This window comes from Theropithecus gelada, chromosome 4 (assembly GCF_003255815.1).
Source record: "Theropithecus gelada isolate Dixy chromosome 4, Tgel_1.0, whole genome shotgun sequence".
Lineage (NCBI taxonomy): Eukaryota > Metazoa > Chordata > Mammalia > Primates > Cercopithecidae > Theropithecus > Theropithecus gelada.
In genome coordinates this window covers 78,418,210-78,431,702 of record NC_037671.1, presented here as the reverse complement: position 1 = coordinate 78,431,702, position 13,493 = coordinate 78,418,210, and the positions used below count along the sequence as shown (strand labels likewise).

The 13,493-nt window shown below is 34.0% G+C and overlaps 2 protein-coding genes across 3 annotated transcripts in view; one reads left to right on the top strand and one right to left on the bottom strand.

The window, feature by feature from the left end:
* Positions 1-13,493, bottom strand: part of SH3BGRL2 (SH3 domain binding glutamate rich protein like 2) — a 273,913-nt gene that overhangs the window by 182,679 nt on the left and 77,741 nt on the right. The gene's annotated exons all lie outside the window — the stretch shown is intronic.
* Positions 1-13,493, top strand: part of LCA5 (LCA5, lebercilin) — a 52,784-nt gene that overhangs the window by 19,869 nt on the left and 19,422 nt on the right. For both annotated transcript variants that reach the window (XM_025383659.1, XM_025383658.1), the window contains one exon: positions 4,546-5,075. In XM_025383659.1, coding sequence (XP_025239444.1) covers positions 4,546-5,075 — 530 coding nt within the window. The remainder of the gene's footprint in view (positions 1-4,545; positions 5,076-13,493) is intronic.

Here is a 13,493-nt window from a genome sequence, read left to right as displayed (position 1 = left end):
ACTGTAAAAATTCAAATTAAACCTAGGAATGGAATTGGGGCCTTTGGTGTAATTTGCTTTCTTTTGAAGTGTGTTATAATGGAAACTAGATTAATCATTAGAAGTCATTTTTGTTATTAAAATATTACTAGAATGGAAATAGGCCTTCATACATATTTGACTGTATAATATTCTACAAATATCTGCATCTCAATAAATCTCTGGTCAAGAAAACCCCACTGTAGTTAGTAACAAAATATGTAAGGTTTACAAGTACAGTGTAGAAAAATAAGGCAAATGAGATAATTACAGTACCCATTAATAAAAGTAGCACAGCAGTAGCTTAAAATGGTGAGAGTTTAGATTGCAAGTCAGGGAGTGATAAAATTGTGGGTGGAAAAGGGAAACAAGGGACCACATTATGAAACACCTTGCATCCTGTGCTAATGTATTGACTATTTTTGTGGGGAATAGTTAGCCATTGAAAGGAGTTAAGCAAGGGCATAATTAAGTTTGCCTTTATAAAATTTTTACTTCAAAAAATAATATTTGCTCATTAAAAACTACAAAGTATGTGTATTCCTTTTGAAGGAAATACTTTCATGGACCCCCAGTCTAGCTCCTCAGGGATTTCCATACTTCTAACCATTTATAACAATTGGGAACCTTTTTCTTTTTCTTTTTTTGTGAGTACAGTGCTTTGTTGTTGGTGGTATTTTGGTCTCTTTCTCTAAATCTGTCTCAGTGAGGGGCCTGTTATGATTTTGTAGTTGAGAGCATGATGTCTTATTAAACTTTTGCTGTATAATTAAGAACTAACAAAACAGATCTTAGGGTTGAACCTTAGAAAATGCCTGTTATTCTGAAGAAATACCTAGGGTATTATTGGTAAGGAATAGTTTAATTTTTTTCTTCATTCCCCGGAAACAACTTAGGAGGCCAATTAAGGAGTTAGAACTTTGTAAGCCTTACCTTATTTGAGAAGATAATTGAGAAAAGCTGTGAAAAGCAGTCCAGCATCAGCCAGAAATTTTCAATTATTGTCTTCAATTTGACTTGTAGTGTTTTCTGTTTTACACTGTCCTTTGAATTAAAATCTGTGATAATTAGTCTGCCTTAGACCAAGTAACAAGACCAAACTGATACGTTTCCGTAAACACTAAGTTAATTTCTCTTGGTTTAAATTGCAATCAGTATAGACTAACCTAAGGACAAAACAAATGTGATTAAAACAGTATTTTAAACGAGTTTTCGGGTTTGCATGTTCGATAGCATATTCTTCCTTCCCTTTCCTTAATTTTCAGCATACTTTGTTTTTTTGCATAAAATTCATGCTGCATCAGAATTTATCATGGCAAAATTTAATAAGTTTTAGTTATACATGTTCGTTTATTATGTTTATTCTTTGTTTTTTTAATAATATAAACATATCTTGATTTTTTTGGTGGATGCATAATTTATTTTTACTACATTAAAAAAATTAGTCATATTATTTTTAACACCTGAAGGAAGAAAAAGCAATTTTCCACCCACTTTTTAGGAGTGACTTAACAAGGAGAGATGAAGAATGATATACACAACAATCATCTTTCTTCTTACTCTTATTAACACTTGATAGTTTAAAATATTTTGTCTTGATAGTTTTAAAAATGAAAATAAAAAGGTAGATGAAAGCTGGAAATATTTGTGGGTTCCGGTTAATGGTCAGTTTGTAGTTATAGAATATGCTAAAATATTTATACTCAGAGTTTTAGGATGTCAGAAAGTTGGTTGTGAAAACCCTTTTTTATCTGACTCAAAATTTTTATCCTGATTCTTATATTATTAGGCTTTAATTTTTCGTATAAAACAAGTTGCTCTGTGAAGTTTCGTTTTATAAGCAGTATAATAAAACCATATTTGGAACAATTGACATTCATCTTCATATATAATTATTTTTATGTATAAAGTTTCTGTCATTCCAAGAGCTGAGTACATATCCCATAATAGCGTATATATACCAAAATTCCATTAACTACATGTGTTGGGAAAGAAAACTGAAATGATGGACATTTCAACTTTAAAATTATATTCTAAAGTAATCCTGCCCACTGGAAGTATAATGCAGGTCACAAATGCAAGCCACAAATGTAATTTTATATTTTCTAGTAACCAGGTTAAAAAAGAAAAACTAATGAAATTAATTTTAATAATATATGAGTATTATTTCTGCATATAGTAAGTATAAAACATTGTGAAATATTTTGCATTATTTTTATTTTTGAAACAAGTGTTTGAAATCCAGTGTATGTTTCACAATTACAGCATATCCCAATTTGAGCTACCCACATGTCAAGGTTCTCAAAAGCTGTGTGTGGCGGTGGCTACCATAATGGATAGCATAGTTTCAAAGTAGCAGTAATTAAGTACTCCCTCATTTCTTTTTATTACTGCTTCCTTTCATGTATTCAGTCATTTATAGAGCTGGAATCCCAAATTGATACACATTCAGAACAGTTTCTATAAAATCTTTTATCTTTTTAATGAAACTTTGTAATATTAAATTGTGAAAATTACTTGTTATTCTTTACTTATTTACAAAATGGAATCAAGTATCCATGGCTGATGAAATGGGGAAGGAAAGGTTGGATCTTCTAGTGTTTCTTCAAACTTTTGTACTCTGGAATGCGTTTTCTCCTTGAAAAAAAAAAATGCAGTCACCATGTAGATTAAAGATGATTATTCTTAGCAGACTTTCAAGTGCCTCTTTTAAAGGGCTGGTGCTCTGAATATTGAGGCTTAAGTTTAATGAACTTTTAGTAAAAATAAAAACATTATTTCAAATTTTTGAGAAATGTGATTTAAAATGTATTCTTTAAAGATTTCATATACTTACATTTTTTAGGATGTGATTTTTTGTTTTCATCTCAAATTAGGTGTTTTTGATTTGAACACCACAGAAAAGAAATCTTCTGAGAAAGCATTTAGAAACACACCTGTACTTCTGTTTTCCATTTTCAATCACCGATAAATGGAATGTTCTTATTACTAACAGAGAATACGTAGAGCATTTAACTCTCCCAACAACCTAGTTGTGTCGATGACATTGTCTTCTTTCTATGGGCTGGGTAAATAGACTTGGAAAGGTTTGATTGAATTGTCCAAATAGTTAAGTGATAAATTTGAGCCACAAATCTCACTGTATAATATGCTGTCATCCTGTCCCCAGATAAAGTTGTAATTAATGTAGAGAAAACATACATTTTCTTTTCCTTTTTTTTTTAGTTTTAAGTTCAAGGACACGTGCAGGATGTGCAGGTTTATAACATGGGTAAATGTGTGTTATGGGGATTTGTTGTATGAATTATTTCATCGCCCAGGTATTAAGCCTAGTATCCATTAGGTATTTTTCCTGATCTGCTCTCTCCCCTTGCCCTGCACCCTCTGATAGGCCCCAGTGTGTGTTGTTCCCCTCTATATGTCTATGTGTTCTCATCATTTAGCTTCCACTTATAAGTGAAATCATGTGTTACTGGTTTTCTGTTCCTGCGTTAGTTTGCTAAGGATAATGGCCTCCAGCTCCATTCATGAACCTGCAAAGAATATGATCTCATTCTTTCTTATGGCTGCATAGTATTCCATGGTGTATATGTACCACATTTTCTTTATCCAGTCTATCATTGGTGAGCATTTTGGTTGATTCCATGTCTTTGATATTGTGAATAGTGCTGCAGTGAACATACATGTGCATGTCTTTATAAGAGAATGATTCTTTTCCTTTGGGTACACCCAGTAATGGAATTGCTGGGTCACGTGGTATTTCTGACTTTAGGTCTTAGGACTAAAGTCACACTGTCTTTCACAATGGTTGAACTAATTTTAACACTCCTACCAACAGTGTATATGTGATCCTTTTTCTCCACAACCTTGCCAGCATCTGTTATTTTTTTTTACTTTTTAATAATAATTCTGACTGATGTGCGATGGTATCTCATTGTACCCCATTAAAAACTGAGGAAAGGACATGAACAGACACTTTTCAAAAGAAGACATACATATGGCCAACAAGCTTATGAAAAAAAAGCTCAACATCACTGATCATTAGAGAAATGCAAATTGAAAATATACATTTTCACATTTAAAATAATGATCCCAATATCTTGGCACGAATGATTTGAATATCACAATGTTTTGTCCAGTGTTTGTTATGTACAACGCTAATGCTGATGATGCTGATTACGCTCATGTTTGAATTCTGACTTGCCATCTTATCTAAAAAGTTAAAAATGGTTAAAGCTTGACACTGCTGTCTTTTAAAGCGATGTAAAATAATTCTGTATAAACTATTGGGATATCATTTTTGGTGGATCAGAATATTTTTTACCTTTCTTAAAATATTGCACACCTTTCTTAATAGAAACCTATTTAGAGCTCTAAATAAAACTTGATCTTTTACTAACATTGTAAAATCCTTTCTTAATGACAAAAATAACTAAAGAATGTTATGGACCCACTTGTGTTAGGATGAATAAATAACACTACATTTGGTATAGCTTTCACTTTACATTATTCCTGTTTCTTTTTTAGCCCCTCGGAAACCAAGCCCTAAGGGTCTACCAAACAGAAAGGGAGTCCGAGTGGGATTTCGCTCCCAGAGCCTCAATAGAGAGCCACTTCGGAAAGATACTGATCTTGTTACAAAACGGATTCTGTCTGCAAGACTGCTAAAAATCAATGAGTTGCAGAATGAAGTATCTGAACTCCAGGTCAAGTTAGCTGAGCTGCTAAAAGAAAATAAATCTTTGAAAAGGCTTCAGTACAGACAGGAGAAAGCCCTGAATAAGTTTGAAGATGCTGAAAATGAAATCTCACAGCTTATATTTCGTCATAACAATGAGATTACAGCACTCAAAGAACGCTTAAGAAAATCTCAAGAGAAAGAACGGGCAACTGAGAAAAGGGTAAAAGATACAGAAAGTGAACTATTTAGGACAAAATTTTCCTTACAGAAACTGAAAGAGATCTCTGAAGCTAGACACCTACCTGAACGAGATGATTTGGCAAAGAAACTAGTTTCAGCAGAGTTAAAGTTAGATGACACCGAGAGAAGAATTAAGGTACCATTTCTCCAGCTTCTAATTGTACTTTCTTGGGATGTTTCTTATTGGGCATTTAATGTGCTCTCTTAAAATTGCTTATTGCAGTTTGATATTTGCTTGGAAATGAAAACTATTTTTAGTACTGTTTTCTAAGTAAAAGATTCGGGAAAATTTAGTATTTTGTATTTAAGAGGAAGATGCAAAAGATTGTGTACATTAATGAGCTACATGTTGACTGATGGATCATAGTCATTTTGGGAAAATACTCTATTTGGTTATCTGATTGTTTATCTAAAATTGGAAATGACACTGTAATAGCCATAGTATATAAAACTGACCTTTTGGGGCCACTGTGTAAGAAATGCCACATGAACAATGCCTTCTGTTTTTATATCTATGCACATTGTCTGTTAAAGATTAATTATAGTACATCTTTTTGGACATGGTCTGCACCTACTCCCCAGAATGAAAAAACTGTTAGAGCGTGGGTGGGAGACTGTTAGGACTAACTAGTCTGAGAATACAGCAGCTCTTTTAAAAGTATTTCTTTCCTGAATGGAGAGAGGAAAAGAGTCCTATCCCATGACTTTTACACAGGGCACTCAGTTGCCACCTTCTGCGTATATGTATCAGACAGAAGCCCTGAGTCAGGTTCTGTTGCTTAAAATTGACAAGTAGTTTGGAAAGCAAAGGTATGAAAAAGTATGGCAATAATGCTTGCTGTGAGAATGAGCAAAGGAAGCTCAGAACTATAAATAAATTAGGTTTCTGCAATATATTAATTAGATGTTTTTAATACATGGCATGTTGTGGTACTTAGTCTATATAATATGCCATGCCCATTATACCAGTGCCATGCCCAGGGACAGGGACTCATTAAATACACGCTGTACATCAGTGGCCAGAAAAAGCGCTTATTTTTTTCCTCCAAAATTTGCAATTATTGTCTTCTGTTTCAGTGCACAGAAGATATCCTATTATGTAGATTCCAGTAATGATCAGCTCACAGTGCAAAGCAAACAAACTATTTTTAAGAGCCACTTACCCATGAAGTAGGGTAGGAGTGAGGACTGAGAACAGTTACCATAAACAACAAATAACTGACATTTTAATTATTTTTAAAGGGAAGCATAAAATGTGCCACATAATGGATTTTAAAATTATGAAGAGCACAGATTGCTAATTAATAATTATGATAAATAGCTGAGTGTGTATATAAAACTACATATAGAGATCATGAAATTACAGTGCATACACACACATATACAACTATATACTGCAGTTTTCTCTTATGTGAAGGGGATTGACAGGTGGTGGGGAGGGAGAAGAAAGAGAGAAGAGATAAGAAATGGAACTGACCCTGTGGATTCTGAGTTATACATGGAGGTGAATTATATGACTGCTCACTTGGGAGCATGAAAATCAGTCACCTATAATGTTAAGTCTTTGAAGTAGTTAACCATATAGTGTCCTCATTTTTTTTCATATTGGAGGTTTTGTAAATTTTTATTTTGAGTTCATTATAGATTGCCATGCAGTTGTAAAAAATATGTAGAATAACTATAATATTACAGCCAGGAAATTGGTCGTGATACATACAATTCATCAACTGCATTTAACTTTCCCTAGTTTTACATGTGTGTGTATTTAGTTCTGTGCAGTTTTATCACATGTATAGATTCGTGTGACTACCAACATAGTCAAGATATAGACCAATTCCATCATAAGAATCTCTTGTATTTTACCCTTTTACAGCTACAGCCACCTCCTGCCTTTCCCTCACTAACCTATGACATCAGCTAATTTGCTCATTATTTCTCTAATTTTGTCATTTCAAGAATGTTATATAAATGGTATCACACAGTATCTAACCTTTTGACGTTGGCAGATTCCGCTTATACATTCACTCAAATGGTTACATGTATCAATAGTTCCTTTTTTCCCTGAGTATTCCATGGTATGCACCACTATGGAGTATTATGGTACATCCTGTTGAAGGACATTTGGTTTGTTTCCAGTTTTGGGCTCTTGACTAATAAAACTGCTATGACCATTTATGTGCAGATTTTTGTTTGAATATACATTTTAATTTCTCTGGGATATATGCCTGAAAGTGTACTTGCTGGTTTTATGGTAAATCTGTGTTTGATGTTGTAAGAAATGTCATTCCATTCTCTCTCTTTTTTTTTATACTTTTTTCTTTGTTGTTGTTTTTTCCATTTGTAACAATCATCAGAATATTCTCTTTTCTAAAGTAGTGGTACCATTTTTTATTGTCCCGCTGGTAGTGTGTAAGTGGTCCAGTTTCTCAGCATCTTTGCCAGCATTTGGTGTTAACACTTTTTAAAGTTTTAGCCATTTTGATAGCTATGTAGCATCATCTTATTGTGGTTTTATTTTGCCTTTCCCTAATGGCTAATGATGTTGAACATCTTTTCATGTGCTTATGTGCCATCTGTAGATCTGTGCATTTCATTCATGTTTTCTGCCCATTTCCTAATTGGATTGTTTGCTTTATCTATTTTTGGAGAATTATTTATTATAATCCAGATACGAGGTTTTTGTCAGATATGTGGTTTACAAATGTTTTCTGCCATTCCGTAGCTTGTCTTGTCATCCTTTTCACAATGTCTTTCAGAGGAGAAATTTTTAATTTTGATTTTTGATGTGGTTCAGTTTAGCAGATATATCTCTTATGGATTGTGCTTTGGTGTCAAGTCTAACATGTCATCTATCCCTATTGTCCTTTGCCTGTTTGTCCCAAAGATTTTCTTCTATTTTTTCATCTCCCAGCTTTATCGAGGTATAATTGACAAATAAAAATTGATTACTTTTAAGGTATACCACTTGGTGTTTTATAAAATTGTTATGGTTTTATGTTTTACACTTAAGTCCATGATTCATTTTGATTTAATTTTTGTATAGACTGTGAGGTTTAGGTTGAGGTTCTTTTTTGTTTGTTTGGCCTATGGATGTGTAGTTACTCCAGCACCATTTGTTAAAAAGATATCCCTCCTTCATTGAATTGCTTTGGCACTTTTGTCAGTTGGGCATATTTTTATGGGTTTATTTCTGTAGTCTCTATTCTGTTCTATTGATCTGTGTGTCTATTCCTTTGTTGTTACTACACACTCTTGATTACGTACAGCATCCATAATAAACCTTAACATTAGAGAGACTGATTCCTCTCATGTTATACCTCATTTTAAACATTTTAACTGTTTTAGCTACTCTTGATCCTCTGCCTTTCCACATAAATTTTAGAATAAGCTTGTCTACATCTACAGACATCTTCCTGGAATTTTTGTAGGAATTGCATTAAACATAGATCAATTTGTGGAGAATTGGTATCTTTATTGTGTTGAATCTTCCTATCTTGAACATAGTATGTGTCTCCATTTTTTTAGGGAATCTGATTTTTTTCATCATTATTTTGTAATTTTCAGAATACAAATCTGTATATGTTTTAGATTTATACCTAAATATTTTATTTCTTTTGGTGCAATTTTAAATTGTCTCAATTCTTACTAAATTAAAAAATTACTTTTGAACTTTTATTTTTGAATTTCAAAACTTATTTTTGTTATAAAAGTTATTTTCACAAGGAGTTAAGAATGTTTTGTGCAAACCAAGGAATGACTGGTTTTAGAAGTTTACTCCCAAGTTTTAGAAATACTGGATTTATCAACTGTATACCTCAAAGTTGGGTTGGTACATCTAAACTGCTTCATTTCTGCTATATTGGAATCAATATTTAATATGTTATTATGAACGTACTTTTTTTTTTTGAGACAGAGTCTTACTCTGTCCACCAGGCTCGAGTGCAGTGACATGATCTCGGCTCACTGCAACCTCCACCTCCCACGTTCAAGCGATTCTCCTGCCCCAGACTCCTGATTAGCTGGGATTACAGGCACACACCACCACGCCCGGCTAATTTTTGTATTTTTAGTAGAGATGGGGTTCACTCTGTTGGTCAGGCTGGCCTCGAACACCTGATCTCAGGTAATCCACCCACCTTGGCCTCCCAAAGTACTGGGATTACAGGCGTGAGCCACCATGCCCAGCCATGAACCTACTTCTCTTAACCCAATAATTTCACATCAGCTGTTGTACTATAGTAGCTCTCTTGTTATTTGGGGGGATGGGGGGAGTGTAGCCAGCGCAGCCCACCTGAGGGTATTTGTTCTCTACTTTTTAACCTACTTTTTCATACTTCCTAAATGCAGCCTCTGGTTTTTAACCCATTTTGTACATCTTTCATGATCTCAGCAGTCAATCCAGAATTTGAAATATTTACTATTGAGTTTCTTACTTTACTGCAAAATTCAGCATTTGTTTTTGTGCTTCATTTTATTTTTCAAATTTTACTTCAGCCAACACTGTTGATCCTTTCTCTTCTAACTCAGGTCTAGTCAAACCACTAACTGATTAAGGGAAAAAAACCAGAAACTTGATTGTGATGTTTCATTTTGCAAATTAACTAAAACCCAAGAAAGTCCTGGGTATCCCTTGAAATTACTGTAAAATCTTAGCAAAGATCTCCGTTATTGTTAAGTTCTATGATGTTCTTTAGTAAGGATACTTGTCTATGTGGTTTTTTTTTTTTTTTTGCTGTAACTTTTTGTTTTATTTTAAGATAAAGCTGGAAATTGTGTCAAGCAGCTTTGTTTATTTGTTTATAGCTTGTCTCATTCCAGGATTTCAGGCCACAACTCATTCTTCTTGCTAGTTGCAATTCCTTCTTAAGTGGGGGTGGTGGGGGTGGATGAAGCGTCTTCAAGGTTATCTATAACTAGCTGAGCTGTGAAAAACTTTTCCCCAGAACATGAGCCTGTAAGTTGGGTACAGGCTTATTTTGTTCGTTGATGGAAGTGACAGAATGCACAGAATCTTAGTAATTTACGAACGGAGTAGTTTAGAAATGGATAACTGGTTAGAGAGGTGAACAACCAAAGGTATCTGTGGGGGCAACCACCATGACAGTTGTCTGTCCTCCTTCAGAAATTACAGCCTATCTTGTAAGATGTGGTTTGCTCTGGTTCCAGGCCATAGACCAGGGATGGAGAAATACTTGATGGGATTAAACTTCCTGAGCTCTGTACAAAGGGCAGACAGTTACCTCAGTCTGTATACTTACTTCCTTACTTACAGTTGACTTTATACCTTTATTTTGGCTTTTATATCAATAAATTTATTGAATAAAGTCCTGTCAATGTATCAGCCTCAATTTAATATTTTGTCACGTGGGATACCTATTAACTTCCTCAGGAATGGCACCAGGTTCAAGAGGCCGAAAAAGAGATCCAGAGCCAGCAAATGAGACATAAGGTTTACTGAGGGTAACTTGCATACAGGGTGGTCCAGTGATGGTGGGCTGGACGGTAGAACTGCCACCTCTTGCAGAAAGCATGCAGTTTATATAGCATTTTCACTTAACCTCCACCCCCTAACAACCTCCACCTGGCAACTTCTTTTAACCCAAAACAGAGTCTGGATTCCCTGTATGGCCAGCGTTCCACAAGACAGGCCAGGGACTCAGATGTTCCCCACAGGTAAGGAATGAATCTCTTGGGTTGGCCACTGCTTGGAACTCTGAACACACATTCAGGTGTGCCTGCCATACAGGATCATTCTCAGGGTGTGCTTAAGTTCACTTTTTGCTGTCAGGTGCATCTACCATACATATACATATGCCATACAATATTTAAATAAAACTGTAACACATGTACAGCCTAACTTTTATAGAAGAAAAACATTTTTTAGTTATATAAAGTAGTGGTTTTCAAACCTTTGCTCTCAAGACCCTTTTATAGTCTTAAAAATTATTGACACCTCCCCCATGCTTTTGTTTATGTATATTTAGCACATTTGAAATAAAAATCGAGAACATTAAAAAATTTATCTTAATTCACTTAGTAATAAACAACTCATTATATGTTATAAGATCTTTTAACAAAAAAATCTGTCTTTTCTAAACCAAAAATAAATGAGGACAAGAGTGGCATAATTTTATATTTTGAAAATTTTTTTAATGCCTGGCTTAATAGGGGACAGCTGACTGGGTCCTCATATCTGCTTCTGCTTCAATCTGTTGCGTTATGTTGTGATTGATAAGTATGAAGAAAATTGAGCCTCTTGCAGATGTCTAAAGTAGTTAGAAAATGGAGGAGTATTTTGGTAGCCTTTTCAGGTAATGGATAGTCTTTTTTGGTATTATGCTAAAGCTTAACAAGTGATTTCTTAATGGTTAGTTGCAATGTGGAATATGAAACCATATTAATGAGCTTTTTGTATTTGGATACACTAACATTCATTGATGGTCTTTCAGTGGATGTTTTACATCACGCATTGGTCATTTGGAAAATACTGGTTCACTTTCCAAATGTGTATATGTTTCAGTGGAGCCTTTGGAAAACTCCATTGTATACTCATGACACAATATGAGTGAAAATAGCAAATAGTATCCTAGTATTATAAAATAGTTTTGACTTTGAAGACCTTCCAAAGTGTCTCAGGGACCTTTAAGGGTTTTCACATCATTCTTTATGAATCACTGACTTAACATAGACAGTTCTTTGTTAGAAACTTCATTAGTAATTCCCCTAATATGCAGTTTCTTTTAGTGACTGCAAGACTGCACCATTTCTTATTGGTCCAGAGACTGGCTTCAAATAGGGGCTGAAGGTAAAGGCATCAATTCTGTCCTCCTTATAAGAAAGACAGTGTTGGGGTTGTGTTCCTGATCAGGGATGCAATAGCAGATCAGTCATAGCTATGACCAACAGTGTGTCATAAAGCAAATATCATGAAAGGTAACTATCATAAGAAACCATAATCATGAAATGGGAAACTATCTTCCAAGCATTGTGAGAAGATCATAAATGTAATATTATGTACATAATTATTAAAAGGACTCCAGTACTATAGGGTACACGTTTAGTACATATAAAAATTCAACTTTTTTTTAACATTAAGTTGGCACAGAGTGAGTTACTTTGTTAGAAAAACAAAATGAAACTATTAAGACTTTCCTTTTTAAAAAATGTCTAAAGATTTTGGGGAGTGCTTGAGTATCATCATACAGCTCAGTATCATGGAACTATGAAACGAAGTTTGAATAAACTTCTTTTTCTTTCAGTAGATTTTACTATAAGAGATTGGTATTCAAATTCTCTTGACCCTAGAGCTGCCCTCAAGTAGGTATAAGTGTTGCTTATTGATAATATTGCCTCCATGTAAACCACTTTCAAAAATAAGAATTGAAATTCTTCCCTTTACTTACATTATCTTCCCTTTACTCTTACTAGTTTATCTTCCTAGATACAGCATTGTCTTCCCTTTACTCTTCTTAGTTTATTCAGAACTGGAAGTGAACTGTCTAGTATTGGGCCAGGCAGGATCACTTCCCTTTATCTTTACCTGCTATATTTTGCTCTAGTGGCTTGGAAGCTGCTCTGAAGCTTCAGAAACCCAAATCCAGAAGCCTGCCTTTGCCTCTCCTACCTGTTCTGCATTTATCTAACAAATGAAGCTAATTAGTACAGAATAATGGTCAAACCAGGTTAGCCCTGTTCTTGTCTAACTCTGAGTTTGTACAGTTCTCCTAACCTCCAGGTTGAAGTCTTTTCATCTAAGAAATTAAATGGAATGATTTCTGAGGTGACATTCAGTTCTGAAATCTGATAAGTCTAAATTCATACTTTCAAAGCTTTCATATGCAAAAAGTGTTTTTAACATAAGTCCTTATTATATCTATTATTTAATGTTGGAGAAATGAAAAATTCCCATTGTTGAAAAGAATAATTGCCTAGAAGACAAAATATCATTCATTGAGATTCTGCTAATTTTTATTGTATAATCAAAGAACCGCCTAGATTTTATTATTTATGTATATTTTTACCTTTTCTGGAGGGAGAAGATTTACAATGAAATTATGAGGTTTATGATTGAAGGATAAAGCTTAAAACAGTTTCAGAAAATAAGCTTTGCAGTATCCTTAGAAACTACCCATTTAAGTGGAACAACTGTTAAGGCAATTTTGTGTTAATATTTAAGATAACCTTCCCATTGAAAAAGTAATACAAGCACTAAAACAGGGATTAAAATTTGTACAACAGGATAGACAATGAAACATCAGTTTTCCTTCTATGCTGTGCTTTGCAAGCCCCTTCCAAAGAAACAGTCACTGTTAAGAAATTGTCGCTATGTGTGCAATCTCATTTCTATATATTAATGTCCATTTTTCATTCTCTTACCACAGATGGGAGTATACCACACACATTGTTCAATACATTTTTTTTTCACTGAGAAGTATATTTTGGCACTTTTTACACATTTTTATGTTATATGCATATATTTAGATAGATATGTGTGTGTATTTTTGCACACACACGAAAAAATCAGTCTCATGCTTTTTTTTTTTTTTTTTTTTTT